This window comes from Cetorhinus maximus, chromosome 27 (genome assembly GCF_964194155.1).
Source record: "Cetorhinus maximus chromosome 27, sCetMax3.hap1.1, whole genome shotgun sequence".
Taxonomy (NCBI): Eukaryota; Metazoa; Chordata; class Chondrichthyes; order Lamniformes; family Cetorhinidae; genus Cetorhinus; species Cetorhinus maximus.
Genome location: NC_135905.1, coordinates 21,388,048 through 21,407,298, shown reverse-complemented (window position 1 = coordinate 21,407,298; position 19,251 = coordinate 21,388,048). Strand labels below are relative to the sequence as shown.

General features: G+C 47.2%; 1 protein-coding gene across 1 annotated transcript in view; it reads right to left on the bottom strand.

Moving 5' to 3' along the window:
* LOC144668637 (pro-neuregulin-3, membrane-bound isoform-like) overlaps nucleotides 1-19,251 on the bottom strand; it is a 394,738-nt gene that overhangs the window by 33,100 nt on the left and 342,387 nt on the right. The window contains exons 3-4 of the mRNA XM_078530880.1: nucleotides 10,317-10,390; nucleotides 5,091-5,117 (exon numbers count right to left, since the gene is read on the bottom strand). Of these exons, the coding sequence (XP_078387006.1) occupies nucleotides 5,091-5,117; nucleotides 10,317-10,390 (101 nt within the window). The remainder of the gene's footprint in view (nucleotides 1-5,090; nucleotides 5,118-10,316; nucleotides 10,391-19,251) is intronic.

The window sequence follows — 19,251 nt, the reverse complement described above, 5'->3', positions numbered from 1 at the left end:
GAGAGAAAGAGACGGAGTGAGTGACAGAGAGAGAGAGAGTGAGAGAGAGAAATCAGACATGGGGGGAGAGAGAGAGAGACAGAGAGAGGTAAGGAGGGAGGTAGAGAGCGAAGGAGGGGGAGAGAGAGGAGCAGACATGGAGAGAGAGAGAGAGAAAGAGAGAGGAGAGAGAGACCAGACACAGACGCAGAAAGAGAAAGAGAGAGCAGATGCGGAGGGAGAGATGGATGGAGAAAGGCCAGACACAGAGAACACAATGACAAAGAGAGGGAGAGGGAGAGAGAGAGAGAGAGACCAGCCACAGAGAGAGAGATGAAGTGAAGGAGAGAGTGTGACAAAAATGGAGAGAGACCATGCAGAGAGAGATAGAGATGGAGAGAGAGAGGGAGTGAGAGAGAGAGAGAAAGAGAGAGAGAGGGAGAGAGAGAGGCAGAGAGAGAGGCACAGAGAGGGAGGCAGAGAGAGAGAGGGGGGGGGGGAAGAGGGACAGAGAGAGAGATAGAGAGAGACCAGGCAGAGAGAGATAGAGATGGAGAAAGAGAGGGAGTGAGAGAGAGAAAGAGAGAGAGAGGGAGAGAGAGAGAGGTGGGGGGGGGGGGGAAGACGGACAGAGAGAGAGATAGAGAGAGACCAGGCAGAGAGAGAGAAAGGGAGAGAGAGAGAGAGAGAGAACAGACATGGAGAGGAAGAGAGAGAGACAGAGAGAGCGATACAGGGAGAAAGAGAGCAAGAGAGGCAGGTAGAGAGAGAGTGAGAGGAGGGAGAGAAAGAGAGAGACAGGGAGAGAGAGAGAGAGAAAGAAAGAAAGCAGGCAAGGAAAGAGAAAAAGGTGGGGAGAGACCAGCCAGAGAAAGATAGAGAGAGGGAGAGAGATAGACAGAGAAAGAGACAGAGAAAGAAAGACCAAACACAGAGAGAGAGAAAGAGAGAGAATTAGAGCAGACATAGAGAGAGAGAGAGAGAGACAGGCAGAGAGAGAGAGACAGGGAGTGAGAGAGAGGAGAGAGAAAGAGAGAGAGAGAAACAGAGAGCAAGAGAGAGAGAGAGACTAGGGATAGAGAGAGAGAGAGATGAAGGGAAGGATAGAGTGAGAGGAAGAAGGAGAGAGACCAGGCAGAGAGGGATAGATATGGAATGAGAGAGGGAGTGAGAGAGAAGGGAGATGGAGAGGGAGGGGGCAGGGGGAGAGAGGAGAGGGAGAGAGAGAGAGAAAGAGAGAGACAGAGCAGACAGGGAGAGAGAGAGACAGAGAAAGAGAGTGAGAGAGAGAGAGGGAGCAGATATGGAGAGAATGTGAGTGAGAGAGAGAGAGAGAGAGACAGAGACAGAGAGAGGGAGGGAGAGAGGGGTCGAGAGAGAGGAGGAGGGTGAGGGACAGAGAGACAGAGCAGACATAGAGAGACAGAAAGATGGAGAGAGCCCAGCGGGAGACCAGGCACAGAAAAAGAGAGAGAGAAGAGAGAGAGAGAGAGCAGACATGCAGAGAGAGAAAAAGATGAAAAACACAGAGAGAGAGAATGAAGGAGAGAAACATGGGGTAGGAGAGAGAGAGAGAGAGAGAGACAGATAGAGTGAGCAAGAAGGAGATAGAGAGATAGCAGGTATGGGGAGAAAGAGAGAGAGAGAGAGAGAGAGCACAGACACGGAAAGAGGAAGACCATAAACACACAGAGAGGATGAAAGAGAGAAATCAACATGGGGAGACAGAGACAGAGATAGAGAGAGAGCAAGAAAGTGACAGAGAGATAGCAGGCGTGGAGAGAGAGAGACATAGAGAGAGGGGAGAGAGAGAGAGAGAGACACACACACCAAACGTAGACCTAGAGAGAAAGAGAGAGCAGACATGGAGGGAGAGAAGGATGGAGAAAGGCCAGGCGCAGAGAAAGAAAATGACAGAGAGAGAAAGAGAGAGAGAGAGACCAGGCACAGAGAGAGAGAGATGAAAGGAAGGAAAGAGTGCGACAAAGATGGAGAGAGACCAGGCAAAGAGAGATAGAGATGGAGTGATTGAGAGAGAGAAAGAGAAAGAGAGAGAGACCAGGCATGGAGAGAGTGAGATGGAGAGAACAAGAGTGAGAGAGAGAGATAGAAAGACACACAGACACCAGGTATGGAGACAGAGGGAGAGAGAGAGAGAGAGAGAGAGAGAGCAGTGACAGAGATAAAGAGAGAGAGAATGTGAGAGAGCGTAGACCCGGAGAGGGAAATACCGAACACAGAGAGATAAAAAGAGAGTGGGATCAGACATAGAGAGAGGGAGGGAGGAGGGGAGAGAGAGGGAAAGGGGGCAGAGAGAGAGATGACAGAGAGAGAGAGAGCAGGCATGGGGAGAGAGAGATGGGGAGAAGAAGAGAGCAAGAGATGAAGAGGAGAGAGAGAGAGGCCGGACACAGAGAGAGAAAGGGAGAGGGAGACCTGTCATGGAGAGAGTGAGAGACCAGACATAAAGACATAGAAATTGAGAGAGAGAGAGAAAGTGTGAGAAAGCAGACACGAAGAGAGAGAAAAGCCAAAAACACACAGAGAGAAAATGAGAGAGAGAGAGAGACAAGACAGAGAGAAAAAGAAAGAGAAATCGAGAGAGAGAGTGAAAGAGAGAGAGCAAGATAGAGAGGAAGAGAAAGAGAGAGACCAGTCATGGAGAGAGAGAGAGAGCAGACACACAGAGAGAAAAAAAAGGTAGAGAAAGAGTGGGCAGACACAGAGAGAGAAAGAGAGAGAGAGAGTGAGAGCAGACACACAGAGAGAAAAAAAAGGTAGAGAAAGAGTGGGCAGACACAGAGAGAGAAAGAGAGAGAGACCAGACAGAGGGAAAAAGAACGAAAGAAAGAGAGGGCAGCCACAGAGAGAAAGATAGAGGGAGACCTGTCATGGAGAGAGTGAGAGACCAGGCACAAAGACATAGAAATTGAGAGAGAGAGAGAGAGAAAGAGTGAGAAAGCAGACACGGAGAGAGAAAAACCAAAAACACAGAGAGAGAAAATGAGGGAGACAGAGAACGAGAGAGAGAGAGAGAGAGAGAGCGCGAGAGCAGAGAGGGAAAAAGAAAGAAAGAAAGGACAGGCACAGAGAGAGAAAGAGAGGGAGAGATGAGGCATGGAGAGAGAGAGGAAGAGAGAGCGAGCAGGATAGAGAGAAAGAGAGAGAGCAGGCACAGAGAGAGAAAAAAAGGGACAGAAAGAGTGGGCAGACACAAAGAGAGAAAGAGAGAAAGAGGGAGAGAGAGAGAGAGAGAGAGAGAGCAGAAACAGAGAGAAAGAGAGAGAGAGCAGACACAGAGAGAAAGGGACAGAGAGAGAGAAAGAGAGAGACCAGACAGAGAGGAGAAAGAGAGAAAGAAAGAGTGGACAGGCAAGAGAGAGAAAGAGAGAGAGAGACACCAGGCATGGAGAGAGAGAGACAGGAAGAGAGAGAAAGAGCAAGTGAGGCCAAATGCAGAGAGAGTAAAAGAGAGAGGGTGAGGGAGAGAGACCAGACACAGAGAGAGAAAGAGTGAGAAAGAAAGAGAGGGCAGGCAGAGAGAGACCAGATACAGAGAGATAGACAGAGAGAGAGAGAGAGAGAGAGAATGAGAGGGAGAGAGAGTTGGGGGTGGGGGGGGGGGGGGGGGGTGGGAAGCAGAGAGAGAGAGAGAGAGGATAGAGAGACAGAAGATAGGGGAGGGAGAGCAGAGAGGAGAGCGAGCGAGAGAGAAGCGGACACGAGGAGAGAGAAGGAGAGGGAGAGATGGAGAGAAAGGTGGGCACAGAGAGAGAGAGAGAGAGAGTGGACACAGAAAGAAATAGAGAGAGAGAGCTGACAGAGAGAGAGAGAAATGGGGAGTGACATGGAGAGAGGGAGAGAGAGTGTGAGAGAGAGACATAAAGAGAGACAGACCAGACATGGAGACAGAGAGAGAGCAGACACAAAGAGAGAGAAAGATGGAGAGAGGCCAGACAGAAAGAGAGAGAGACCAGACACAGAGAGATAGAGAGAGAAGGAGAGAGAAAGAGAGAGCGAGAGAAACCAGGCACAGAGACAATAAAAGGAGAGTGAGTGAAAGAGAGTGAGAAAGAGATAGAGAGAGAAAGACCAGGCATGGAGAGAGAGACCTGACAGAGAGAGAGGGAGGGAGGGAGAGAGAGAGAGAGGCCAGACACAGAGAGAGAAAGAGAGAGAGAGAGAGAAAGAGAAAGAGAGAAAGAGAGAGAGAGAGACCAAGCATGGAGAGAGAGACCCGACAGAGAGAGATAGAGAGATAGAGAGAGAGAGAGATAGAGAGACCAGACCCAGAGAGAGAAAAGCACAGCAAGAAAGAGAAGGCAGACAGATAGAGAAAAAGAGAGAGGGAGAAAGAGAAAGAGCGAGAGACACCAGACATGGAGACAGAGCCTGAAAGAGCAGACACAGGGAGAAAGAGAGAGAGAAAGAGGCCAGATACAGAGAGATAGAGATACAGAGAGAGATAGAGAGTAAGAGAGAGATAGAGAGAGAAAAAGAGAGAGAGAATGAATGTGAGAGAGAGAAAGATGGAGAGAGACCAGACAGTGAGAGAGAGAGACCAGATACATAGAAATAGAAAGAGAGACAGAGAGAGAGAGAGAGAGAGAGAGAGAAAGAGAGAAAGAGAGACCAGACATGGAGACAGAGAGAGAGACCAGACAGAGAAAGAGGAAGATGGAGAGAGGCCAGAAACAGAGAGAAAGAGGCCAGGTACAGAGAAATAGAGAGAAAGAGAGAGGGAGAGAGAGAGGGAAAGACACCAGGCACGGAGACAGAGAGAGAGCAGCCATGGAGAGAGATAAAGGCCAGATGCAGAGAAAGAGAGCGAGACCAGAAAACACACACACAAACACTCACACCAGGCACCAAGAGAGAGATGGAGAGAGAGAAAGAAGCCAGGCAGAGACAGAGAGAGAGACCAGACACTGAGTGAGAGCAGGCAGAGAGGTTTTAGACCATGTACAGACACAGAGACTGGACACAGACACAGATATAAGGCAGATATGGACAAAATACACAGAAACAAAAGGTTAGAGACAGACAAACACAGCAATTGGCAGAGACACAAAGAAAGGCGGAATAAAGAATAACAAGAGCTGAGTCCATACCCATGAATTCTATTCCCAGATGTTCTGCTGCATTGAGTGTTTTCACAATGAGAGAGAGAGAGAGAGAGAGACAGAGAATATCAGTAAGCTGTATGAAACACAACATGCAATCTGATTGTTGGTTGAGAATTCAGTATTGGATCAGAGACCAGCGCTCCACTATGCACAGCTTCACCTCATTTCCTGTCAGTATCAGATAAACAAATTAACAAATAGCACAGGGAGTTACAAAGTCATCTTGCATTGAACTGGAGCAGATAGGCAGTTAATGTAGAAAATGCTCAGCATGTTTGACAGAATGGTTTGAATTTTATGTCTTAGTCACTTGTGTGCAGATTTATAGTTTGTGTGACTGAGCTGCATCAATGAGTTTAAAGTCAACACTCGGAATAGGAGGAGGCCATTCAGCAACGAGCCTGTTCCACCAATCACTGCTGCACAGGCATTCAATGCACATTGCGATAAATCAAAGTGGATTTACTAATCTAGAGCCTCGAAGAGAGATACCCACAAAGATCTAGTGATCTCTGTAATAAGGATCCCCCCCTTTTCCCAGTTGGCAGCTTAAATCCGACGCCAAGTCAAGGGAATCTCCAGGAGTGGAACAACAGTGATATCAGCACACAGGGTAAGCAGCCAATCAGATTGCCGTATTCACATAAGACAAATAGGGAAGTGAAAATCCTTCATGCAGTGAAATAAATGATTATGATTGGATCAAGAAAGAAGCAAAATAAGGATAAATAAACTTTGGAACTGTTTATCATTATGAAGAAATTTGACAGTCCATAACTATAAAATTAGCTTTTCAGATCCAGTGAAGGTGTTTAGGAGTAATTCTGGAGTTAGAACACATTAAAAGCCCAGTTAGACTGCATTCAACGAAATGTAACATTTTTTAAAGAGTGACTCTAACAGTTGTTACAGTGGGAGCTTTCATCAGACTGTGATTTCAATGGGGATTGCAGCTTATTTGAACCTTCAAAATTTACTCTATAGAGGAGTGTCAACTTACTGGCAACAACCCCTGGTTTCCCATGTTTAACTGCTCATGTGCAGACTCCCAGAGTTACTGTCAGTTTCAGTGAAGTTATGACAGCGAACGCTGACAATTTCACCATCATTCCATCACAAAACCATTTTCTAAACTGTTTGATCCTACATTGTGTTGAAGTAAGCAGATTGACGAAGCAGACAAAACACATGGCCACTGGTCTACTGTGAGTGACACAGAAAATCACCAAACATTCACCAAACCCCAAACTGCCAAACCTCCAATCCACCAAACTTCCATCAAATCTTAAGTCGCTTCGTCAAATTTCCAAACCTTCACAAAATCTGCAAATTTTCACCAAATCTCCAAACTTATTTCTGTTGGGGGTCTCTTTGCAACTGTGAGACTTTGACAAAGGTTGCCAGCGTCAGTCAAATCAGCTGCATGTTGAGTGGAGCTGTAGGATTGTCCAAACTCCTCTGGATGCAGGAAGAGCATCAACGCAACAATGAGTTGGAGATGTGACAGTTCAGTCTTTCAGAATGGCCATCATACAAAGAAAAAGGAACAAACATTTCAGGTGCCAAACTCTCTGAAGCAAGCTGAACATTTCAGTCAATGGGAGCCTCAGAGAATCATGCCAAACTGCTTTGAAGATCATGTAGCTGGCAACTGCTCACTCTTACCAACACTTACACTCAGATGACTGGGTATGGAACCGGCTGTACATGGGGGTGGAGGGTGAGTATGGGTGAGTTTGGCTGGGGGGAAGGGTGTGGGTGGGGAGAGGAATCAAGCAGTGATGAATATTTTTGGTATAATTTCTATTTGGTTTTCTGCATTCGGCAATGGCCATGATTTCATGATGAGGAACTCATTGAATACAATAACACATCCCAATCTTACCAGATAAAGGAGGCTCCAACCAGCTGTGAAAATTACACAAAGTACATTGCACAGGGATGGGCACAAAGCCCAGGAACAGAACAAAGCATACACACGGGAGGCAGAGAGAGAGAGAGAGAGAGAGAGGTGCATAGAGGGGTGGACAGGTAAAGGACAGAGAGAGATGGATAGAGGAATTGAGAGATGTGGTGGAGAGATGGAGAGATGAGATACAATAGCTGACTCAGTGATCAAACATCAAAAATACAGGGATAAACCTTTGCCTCAATTTCTGTATCAATATTTTGAGGAAAACACCAGCCACACTGGGACACGGTTTGTAGAGACATGTGAGAAACCTGAGCCCATAGTACTGAGGCCTTCTTAATCGGGGAATGAAGGTCAGCGATGGGAGGCAGGTCATGGACTGGTGGTGTCTCCATAAGTCAAAAGAACCAGTTTGAAGAGTAAAGATTGTATAGCTGAGAGCCTACATATGGGAGTGGGGGAGGGAAAGGGGGAGGTGGGGGGTGGGGAGAGGGGGTTGGGTAGGGTTAGGTGGGTATGTACTCCTCGGAGAGGGGAGAGGAGGGGAGGGGAGGGGGACACTGCTGCTGCAGCCATTTAACTCCCACATCCTTTCAGCAATTTTGGGATGAGTTGTCAGGCAGCCAGTAACAAAGCTTAGGTCAAACAGGCTTGAGGTTCCATTCTGGCCAAAAGGTGATATCGGATTGGAATCCAGGATCTCAAAACAAGAGTGAATTGTCTCCTAACTCTGCAGCTGTGACAATCCATAAAAACAAAATCCCAGCTGCCGAATCAATCCAAATCTTTCTTTAGTCACAAAAGGCTATAAGGGATTGGGAATGTGCGGGATCGGGAATGTGAAGAATCAGGAATGTGTGGGATGGGGAAAGTGAAGAATCAGGAATGTGTGGGACGGGGAAAGTAAAGAATTAAGAATGTGCGGGATCGGGATGTGAAGAATCAGGAATGTGTGGGATGGAGAAAGTGAAGAATTAGGAATGGGCGGGATCAGGAATGTGAAGAATCAGGAATGTGTGGGATGGAGAAAGTGAAGAATCAGGAATGTGTGGGATGGGGAATGTGAAGAATTAGGAATGTGTGGGATGGGGAAAGTGAAGAACTAGGAATGTGTGGGATGGAGAAAGTGAAGAATCAGGAATGTGTGGGATGGCGAATGTGAAGAATTAGGAATGTGTGGGATGGGGAAAGTGAAGAATCAGGAATGTGTGGGATGGGGAAAGTGAAGAATTAGGAATGTGCGGGATTGGGAATGTGAAGAATCAGGAATGTGTGGGATGGGGAAAATGAAGAATTAGGAATGTGCGGGATCAGGAATGTGAAGAATCAGGAATATGTGGGATCGGGAATGTGAAGAATTAGGAATGTGTGGGATGGGGAATGTGAAGAATCAGGAATGTGTGGGATGGAGAATGTGAAGAATCAGGAATGTGTGGGATGGGGAAAGTGAAGAATTAGGAATGTGCGGGATTGGGAATGTGAAGAATCAGGAATGTGTGGGATGGAGAAAGTGAAGAATCAGGAATGTGTGGGATGGGGAAAGTAAAGAATTAGGAATGTGCGGGATCAGGAATGTGAAGAATCAGGAATATGTGGGATCGGGAATGTGAAGAATTAGGAATGTGTGGGATGGGGAATGTGAAGAATTAGGAATGTGTGGGATGGGGAATGTGAAGAATTAGGAATGTGCGGGATCGGGAATGTGAAGAATTAGGAATGTGTGGGATGGGGAATGTGAAGAATTAGGAATGTGTGGGATGGGGAATGTGAAGAATTAGGAATGTGTGGGATGGGGAATGTGCTGGACATCACCTGTTGCTCTCATTTGAAGGTCAGAAGCTTTGGTCAGTGAAGATTGAAAGAAGTGAAAGTGATGGGAACAAGGTCGCACTTTGGGGTAACAAGTGAAATTTACAGTGGTCACCTGACACGCTTCCCAAGAAAACTGGGAAGGTTGAACCCAAACTGATCGAAGGGCAGATAGTGAACACTCCTTTCCCATTTTTACATTCATGACCCTTCCATCCTTATAATCTGAGGTTACCAACAAAACTCTCATACAGTGTCCTTGGGAGCCAATAATTACATTGCTCAAAATATTATCTGAACAAGAGGGATATTCTCTGCCAGAATGGATAAGGAGAGGCCATATAAAACTAACTGGCGCAGTCTTAAAGAGTGCACGGGGTCAGAGGGTCCCGGGGGTTCATGTGCATAGATCTGTGAAGGCGACAAGACATATTGAGAGTAATTAGTGAAGCAAATGGGATCTTGGACTAGAGGTATTGAGCGGAATTTTATGTGGGCAGGATTTTACGGTCCTGCCGAAGGCAATGGGCTTTTGAACGGCTCGCTGCATTTTACAGCCCTGTCCCCACTGTGACGGGGCCGTAAAACTCCGCTCATTGAGTACAAAAACAAGGAGGCTTTGCTGAGCCTTTATAAAGCTCTGGCTAGGCCACAACTAGAATATTGTGTCCAGTCCTGGTCACCACATTTCAGGATGGATGTGAGGGTGCAGAGGAGATTTACCAGACTGGTTCCAGGGATGAGGGAGTTTAGCCACAGGGTTAGGCTGCGGAGCTGGGATTGTTCTCCCTGCAGCAAAGGGGATTGAGGGGAGATTCGAAACAGGTGCACAGGATTGTGACAGGTTTAGATAAGGTGGACAAAGAAAAGCTGTTCCCATTGGCTGATCGTACAAGGACTTGGGGGATGCAGATTTAAAGTTTTGGGCAAGAAAAGCAGTGCAGGGGGTCGGGGGGGAATGTGAGGATGAACTCTTTTTTACGCAGCGAGTAGTAATGACCTGGAACCCATTGCCTATCAGGTTGGTGGAAGTGGAGATGATGGGTGATTTGTTAAGGAAACTAGATAGGCAGATGAGGGAAATAAAGTTAGCAGGGCTACAGGGATAGAGTGGGGGAACGGAACTGACTGGATGGGTCTACAGAGAGCCAGCATTGACTCGATGGGCCAAATGACTCTATAAAAGAGGAATCTAAATTGTTTGTGTGTCAGGTAACCCACCAGGTGTCAGTAAATGTGTGATTTGGGGAATCTCGTGGTGTGTGCCCTGTAGGCTCCCACCCAACACCACAAGGCAGTTGACCAACAATCCTTCCATTGTCCAAAGTGCAAGAAAATGCAGATGGTGATTTGGAATTTTGTAAAGAACGTGAAATTTTCTCCCTCCACAAATACCGCCCCTCCCTCCCCATTCTACAACTTTAGGGTTATCACCACAGCAACAGCTGGCATCAGCAATTCACAATGAAAGAAGAAAACAAAGGTCATACTTGGATCTGATAAGATTGAATCAGTTTTCGGCAAGTATTGGTCACAGCGAACACCTTGGTAACCCTCTTTGCACCTGAAGAGAAAGGGAATACAAGACAGAAAGTAGGTTTGATAAATAGAGAAACTGAGATATAGGCAAAACAGAAAACAATATCCATTTATATTAAGTTTGTTGAAGAGCAGCACAGGGTGTTCATTATTGAATCGAACTAGTTAAGCCTTGTAATTGGAGTTTAGAGGAGGATGACCACGTGAAGAGGTCGAGAGATGTTCAATCGTTAGTATTTTATTCAGTTATCATTCCCCAGATATCGAGCATTTTCCCTCAGCAGCATCACCAGTTGTTGCGCTTGCTTCAGGCAGGAGGCCTTCATTCTACCAATTTCCTGAATGCCAACTTCAGGAAGGCCATGAAGGCTTGGGTTTCTTGTGCTCCATGCCTCGGGAACGTGCAGTCCCAAAAGTGGAAAGAGGGACCAAGGCTGGTGCTCTGGGATTCCAGGGTCCCTGCTGTATGGGGACAGTGGGGGGAAATTTCCCCCCGGAACAGGGGGTCTCTCCCCTTGTTAACCCAGGGCACAGAGCTAATCATGTGACCTACTCTTTAGCTCTGCAGGTTGCCAGTGAGCAGGGATCAGTGAAGGGAGATGGTCGAAAATAGAGAGGGAGGAGTGCAGCCAGTTTAACAAGGAGTGGCAATGAGAAAGAGCCCTCTGTCAGTACAAATCATCACTGAGGGAGGAAAGGGTTAATGATGGACAGGCGGATTTGATAAGGGAAGGTTGTGCCTGACTAACTTGATTGAATTTTTGAGGAAGTAGGGTGGTTGATGATGGTACTGAGTTTGATGTTGTCTATATGGATTTTAACAAGGCTTTTGACAAGGTCCCATATGACAGACTGATCAGAAAATGGAAAGCTCATAGTATCCAAGGGAAAGTGCCAGGTTGTCTCCAAAATTGGCTCCGTGACAGGAAGCAAAGGGCTATGGTTGGTGTGTTTTTGTGACTGGAAGGCTGTTCCCAGTGGGGTTCCACCAGGATCGGTGTTGGGTCTCTTGCTGTTTGTGGTATATATAAACGATTTAGACTTGAATGTAGGAGGGCTGATCAGTAAGTTCGCGGCTGACATGAAAATTGATGGGTCGGTAAATAGTGAGGAGGACAGCCTTAGATTACAGGAGGATATAGACGGGCTGGTCAGATGGCCTGATCAATGGCAAATGGAATTTAATCTGGATAAATGTGAGGTGATGCACTTGGGCAGGACAAACAAAACACGGGAATACATGATGAACGGTAGGATCCTGCGAAGTACCGAGGATCAGAGGGACCTTGGTGTGCATGTCCACCTGTCCCTTAAGGTAGCGGGACAGGTAGATAAGGTGGTTAAGAAAGCATATTTTCCCTGGAGCAGAGGAGAATGAGGGGGAACATGATTGAGGTGTATAAAATTATGAGGGACATAGATAGAGTAGACAGGAAGGAACTTTTCCCCTTCGTGGAGGGATCAATAACCAGGGGGCATAGGTTTAAGGTAAGTGGCAGGAGGTTTAGAAGGGGATGTGAGGAAGAATTTTTTCACCCAGAGGATGGTGGGAATCTGGAACTCGCTGCCTGAAAGGGTGGTAGAGGCAGAAACCCTCATAACATTTAACAAGTATTTGGATGTGCACTTGCGATGCCGTGGCATACAAGGCCTAGTGCTGGAAAATGGGATTAGAATAGTTAGGTACTCGTTTGACCGGTGCAGACTCGATGGGCCGAAGGGCCTTTTTCTGTGCTATAAACCCTCTATGCCTCTATGACTCTGACCCATTCATTAAAAACACCCACTTGCAGAGTTAAAATCAGAGCAGCTGGATCTTTGAGCACATTCTAAACCTAACAGGAGGGCAAAGGCTTTCAAATCAAAGCTGTTTTTCTCATTTCCCTGCCTTGTTGAATGGGACCTACATCAGTTACTGAAAGGTTTTTCATGTATTTCATCAGCAACAAAGCAAATGTCTGGCGCGGCCTGTCCTGTAGTTGCTGCGGAATATCACCTCCTGGCTGCAGTTACACACAGCTTCACATCATCAATCCCAACCACTCCATCTCAACACAACAAGCAGGGAGAGCGTTTGGGAAGTTTCGCATTCCCCACGGGTGCTTCAACATCACCACCAGTGCCGTAGGAACCTCTCAGTAACAAATCGACCACATCAGCTCCCAGTTAAACCACAACAAAGATTCCTTCCTTAGAAACGGGGGTTCAGCACACAAGCCCAATTCTGAGCAACTTCAGTCATTAATTCAATAAAATTGTCCCAACAGCCAAGAAACAGAGGAAATTATGAAAAGCCCAATGAGGAATTAGAATTTTCCATCAGCTGACAGGGAGGGGGGAAGGGGGTGAGAGGGGGAAATGGGGAAAGGGGAGGAGAAGGGGAAAGGGAGAGAAAGGGTGGAGAGAGGGGGAAAGGGGGAGAAAGGGGAGGAGAGGGCGAAAAGGGGGGAAAAGGGGGAGAGAGGGGGAAGGGGGAGAAAGGGGTGAGGGGGAAAGGGGAGGAGAGGGTAAAAAGGGGAGGGAGGGGGAAGGGGGAGGGGGGGAAAGGGGAAAGAGGAGGAAAGGGGAAAAGTGGTCAGGGGGGAAAGTGGGGGCGAGAGGGGGAAAGAGGCTGAGAGAGGGAAAGGAGGCGAGAGGAGAAAAGGATGATGAGAGGGAAAGGGGGAAGGGAGAAAGGGGGAGTGCAAGGGGGAAAGGGGGGTGAGGGGGGGAATGGAAGGGGGAAAGGTGACTCCAAGGCAATGCTCAGAACAGGATGTGATAACTTTAAGTTTAGGTGAGTTTGTCAAATGTGAGATTGGATTATTTTTCAGATTGGTCCAATATGGGTCAAAGTCAAAGTAAGCTCAATGAGTGAAATGGTGAAATGAGGAATTGTCAAAACTGCACACAACACTCCAGGTGCTGTAAAAGCAAGGTTCTATAGAATTGCAGCAAGACTTCTTCATTCCTGAACTCAAATCCTCTTGTAACAAAGGCCAACATACCATTTGGTACTTGGCTCTCTGTGGCACAACCACCTCACTAAAGGGATAGATTTCAAACAGATCTAGCAGCTCAAGACTGGGCATCCATGAGGCACTGTGGGCCCTCAACAGCAGCAGAATTGTACTTGACCACAATCTGTAACCTCTTGGCCCGGCATATACCCAACTTTACCATTACCATCAAGTCAGGGGATCAACCCTGGTTCAATGAAGAGTGCAGGAGGGCATGCCAGGAGCAGCACCAGGCATACCTAAAAATGAGGTGTCAACCTGGTGAAGCTACAACGCAGGACTACTTGCATGCCAAACAGCATAAGCAGCAAGTGATAGTCAGAGTTAAGCGATTCCACAGCCAACGGATCAGATCTAAGCTCTGCAGTCCTGCCACATCCAGTCATGAATGGTGGTGGACAATTAAACAACTCACTGCAGGAGGAGGCTCCACAAATATCTCTATCCTCAATGATAGTGAAGCTCAGCACATCAGTGCAAAAGATAAATCTGAATCATTTGAAGCAATCTTCAGCCCGAAGTGCCGAGTGGATGATCCATCTCAGCCTCCTCCGGAGGTCCCCAGCATCACAGATGCCAGTCTTCAGCCAATTCCATTCATTCCACATGAGATCAAGAAACAGCTGAAGGCACTGGATAGTGCAAAGGGTATGGATCCTAATAAGATTCCTGCAATAGTACTGAAGACCTGTGCTCCAGAACTTGCCACGCCCCTAGCCAAACTGTTCTAGTGTAGCTACAACACTGGCGTTGACCCAGCAATGTGAGAAATTGTCCAGATATGTCCTGTCCACAAAAAGCAGGACAAATTCAACTTGGCCAATTACCGCCCCATCAGTCTACTCTCGATCATCAGTAGAGTAATGGAAGAGGTCATCAACAGTGCTATCGAGTGGCACTTGCTTAGCAATAACCTGCTCACTGATGCTCAGTTTGGGTTCCATCAGGGCCACTCAGCTCCTGTCCTCATTACAGCCTTGGTTCATACATGGACAAAAGAGTTGGACTCCTGAGGTGAGGTGAGAGTGACTGCCCTTGACATCAAGGCTGCATTTGACCAAGTGTGGCATCAAGGAGCCCTCGCAAAACTGGAGTCAACGGGAATCAGGGGGAAAACTCTCCACTGGTTGGTGTCATACTTAGAATAAAGCAAGATGGTTGTGGTTGTTGGAGGTCAGTCATCTCAGTCCCAGGACATCGCTGCAGGAGTTCCTCAGGGTAGCGCCCTTGGCCCAACCATCTTCAGCTGTTTCACCAATGACCTTCCTTCCATCATAAGGTCAGAAGTGGGGATGTTCGCTGATGATTGCACAATGTTCAGCACCATTCGCAGCTCCTCACATACTGAAGCAGTCTATGTCCAAAAGCAGCAAGACCTGGACAATATTCAGGCTTGGGCTGACAAGTGACAAGTAACATTTGCATCACACAAGTGCCAAGCAATGACCATCTCCAACAAGGGAGAATCTAACCATTGCCCCTTGGCATTCAATGGCATTACCATCACTGAATCCCCCACTATCAACATCCTGGGAGTTATCATTGACCAAAAACTAAACTGGACTACCTATATAAATACTGTGGCTACAAGAGCAGGTCAGAGGCTAGGAATAGTGTGGCGAGTAACTCACCTCCTGCCTCCCCAAAGCCTGTCCACCATCTACAGGATACAAGTTGGGAGTGTGTTGGAATACTCCCCACTTGCCTGGATGAGTGCAGCTCCTTGTCAAGAAGCACAACATCATCTAGGACAAAGCAGTCCCACATAAATGGCACCCCATCCATAAACATTCACTCCCTCCACCACTGGCACACAGTAGTAGCACTGTGTCCTGCAGGAACCCACCAAGGCTCCTAGACAGCACCTTCCAAACCCACGACCACTACCATCTAGAAGGACAAGTGCGGCAGATAGATGGGAACACCACCACCTGGAAGTTCTCCTCCAAGTCACTTACCATCCTGGCTTGGAAATATATCGCCGTTCCTTCACTGTCACTGGATCAAAATCCTGGAACTCCCTTCCTAACAGCACTGTGGGTGCACCTACACCACATGGACTGCAGCGGTTCAAGAAGACAGCTCTCCACCAGCTTCTCAAGGACAATTAGTGATGGGCAATAAATGCTGGCCCAGCCAGCGATGCCCACATCCCATGAATGAATTCAAAAACAATTTCAGCTCACACTCTCTTCTGCATTACAAGTTGCAGATGGCATGAGAATGCACCTCTTCCTTACCTCCCTCCCCTCCCCACAACCTTTCTCCTTTCAGACATCCAAGAGCAGCTTGGCCAGTAAAATAAAAGCAAAATACTGTGGATGCTGGAAATCTGAAATAAAAACAGGAAATACTGGAAAAACCCAGCAGGTCTGGCAGCATCTGTGGAGAGAGAAACAGAGTTGACGTTTCGTGTCCGCATGACTCTTCTCCAGAGCTTGGCCAGGCTGTGGAGGAACATGAAGACAGTGATGATGAAGTCACAGGCCCGTCACACGATTTCACACATCCAGACACCAGCTCAAACACTGACACTGCACATTTCAGAGGACAGATTAGAGATGGCGCCTGCACATAGTGAATGACTAGGCATCAGTGAGCTGCAACAGAATGGAGAGTGGGGGGTGGGTGTGTGGGGGATGGAGGGGTTGTGCAAGAGCCAGCTCACTGGAGTGTGAGCTCGTACACAAGTTCACTGCAGTTGTTTCAGATGAGGAGGTCTGCAGCAGAATGCTGATGAGTATGCAACAATGAAACGTTTGGTACATGGGTAGGCCTGCCAGAAAGCCAGCCTGCAATATCAAGGAGCAAGGAGGAGACCTGAAGCAACTTGGCACGGGCTTTGCATGGAACTTACAGCTCATGAAACTGGTGACCAACTCCATTTATACACTTGTGTAGCCAACCAGAAGACAGCATCTGATGGCTGATGTCTCAGTTCCATTGTAGCCCAAGCAGCTCCCACCAGAAGCCTGAATGCTGCATTGGGGAAGTTCAGGCTGAAGTCATTGCAATCTCCACCTGCTGCCTCAGAAACTCAGGCTGCTGCCATCAAGGCTGCAGATCCCAGTGTACAAAGGGACACGTAAAATTTCACTAGAGTCTAGCAATCTTGCTTCAACAGATTACCACGATTGCCGAGGTGCTGCCTGAGGGAAGTGGCAGCAGTTCCATGGAGTTTAAACCTGCTGTCCTCTCTCAGAATGAAAATATTCATCCTCCCACGACTGTCATTTGCCATTGTTTCCGCTGCCAGGATATTGGGCATTGATCTGCAAGATTCACTGCCTATGGCCACACACCAGCTGGACACTGAAGGAGAGGAATCCCTTTCATTTCTGGGATGGGCAGAGTTGACAAGTGGGGCTACACAGTAATGTATATGCAGTTAATGGACCTGCAACATGGAGCAACCAACAATCCGAGTGAAGCCATATGCTCACTCCATCTGCTAGTCCCTGGCAAGAGAGAATGAAAGTTGTTAGCTCTCTTCAAATCGGGAGCCTCAGTGAGATTCCTTATACAACAGTGGACAGCAAACTGCGAGATGTTGCACTATCTCCAGCTCCAGCCTAGAAGGAACCAGCAGTATAAAGCTCACTTTCACAGCTACTGGTAATACTATCCTCAGCAGGGAGTCTAGGCTGCAGCAGGTGGCAGGTTCCAGGGAGGATGTCTCACACATTGTTCCGCGCTGAGCTGGAGGAAGGAGGATTCCTTCCCAAACATCCTGGTGGATAGGGCTTCCTGCTGAAAGCACTTCTCCTGCTCCTCCCTCTTCCAGCAGCTTGTCCTCCTCTACGTGACCTCTATTCATTTTCCAAGCCATGCTGCATTCCAAGGGTAATGCCTACCCAGGGCATCTTGGCTGAGAGCAACTGGTTTGTGTCGAAACCCTGAAATCAGCAAGATGTATTTTAGCACTTGCTGCACCCCTTCCTGTAGACCTTAGCAACTTGAACAACTATAGAAAGCAACAAACATTTGTATAATTTAAGCAACAACCTGAAGAAATCAAACAGCAACCAACAAGCAGTTGATGATCCCTTTAAGTATCAAAAAGGTTATTAGTAATTTTTTTCTAAATATTTTAAGAGTAAGGGAGTGACTGAAGGAGATGTGGCTACATTAAAGACACATTTGAATACTGTAATAGACAAGGTCACGACAGATCAACTAAACAAGCAAATTGTATCCATTTTCAAAGGAGAAGAAGATAAAATACCAGCGGTAAAAAAGCTAAAATTAATTCAAGGGAAGAAATTTACTGGATTCAATATAAGTAACAAAATGGTCGTGCTCAGGGGTAGCACTCACTGTCACTCCTGAGTTAGGGAGCTGTGGGTTCAAATCCTAATTCAGGACATAAGCACAAAAATCAAATCGGATGCTCCAGTGGAGCACTGAGGGAGAGCTGCATTGTCCGGGGTGCAGTCTTTTGGATGAGGCATTATACCAAGGCTCTGTCTGCGCGAGGCTTCGGAGGTTTAAACAGCATGAGAAGGTGAGAGGGTGGTGAGACTTTGGAGGCTTAAACTGATGAGACAAGGAGAGCTAGCTGGGGCAGGAGATCAGTCTGTGGACTGGCTGTGTTTGGAGAAAAACCAAAGTATGGCATCACAGGGAAACAGGTAAGTGATTGGTTGGTGGCTATTTGCTCATTTATCTTTTAAAACTCCGGTAATTTAGTAATTGTAAAGTTTTATTAGCATTAGAAAGGTTTATTAGCATTAGCAAAGCTCATTGGGAATAGTAAGGATTATTAATTATAGATTAAGAAAATAATTAATGAACACATAATAAAGATGGCAGGTTAGGTGATGTGTTTCATCTGCAGAATGTGGGTTTACCTGGACACCTGTGTGATCCGGGGATAACACGTCTGCAGTAAATGTCAGTGGCTTGAGGAGCTTTGGCTCAAAGTCATTGAGCTGGAGGCTGAGCTGCAGACGCTGCGATGTAATGCATTGGGGAGGGGAAAAGTTACCTGGACACTTTGTTCCAGGAGGCAGTCACACCCCTTCGGATAAGGTCTTCTAATTTGGTCAGTGGTCAGGGACAGGAGGGTGTGACTGCGAGTAAGGCAGGTATAAGGACCCTCTAGGTAGAAGTGGAGGGGCCTCAGCCCTTGCAGTTGTCCAGCAGGTTTGAGGTTCTTGCACCCTGTATGGACCAAAGTGGGGTCTCCAGGGTGGATGAGCGAACTGATCATAGCACTGTGGTACTGGAAGCCATTTAAGCAGAGGGAGTAAATAGGAATATAGCGGTAGTAGAGGATAGTATAGTCAGGAGGATAGACACAGTTCTCTGTAGCCAAGAGCGAGGGTCCAGATGGCTGTGCTGCTTGCCTGGTGCCAGGGTTCAGGTCATCTCCTCTGGGCTGGAGAGAAACTTGCAGTGGGAGAGGGAGGATCCAATGGTCATGGTCCATATAGGTACCAACAACATAGGCAGAACTAGGAAAGAGGTTCTGATGAGGGAGTATGAGCAGCTAGGGGCTAAGTTAAAAAGCAGGACTTCAAAGGTAATAATCTCTGGATTACTTTCCAAGCCATGAGCAAATTATCATGAGGTAAATCAGATTAGAGAGGTGAATGCGTGGCTCAAAGATTGGTGTGGGAGAAATGGGTTTTGATTCACGGGGCACTGGTACTGGGGAAAGCGGGAGCTGTACCATTGGGACAGTCTTCAACCAAACTGTGCTGGGAGCAGTGTTCTGGCAAGTCATATAACTAGAGTGGTAGAGAGGGCTTTAAACTAAATAGTAGAGGGAGGGATCAATTTTGAGGAGATGTGACATTCTAAAGAAAGAAGACAAGAGAGCAAGATAGTAATAAGGGAATTGATAATCAGAGCGGGGTAGGAATATGCACCAGCAGATATGGCG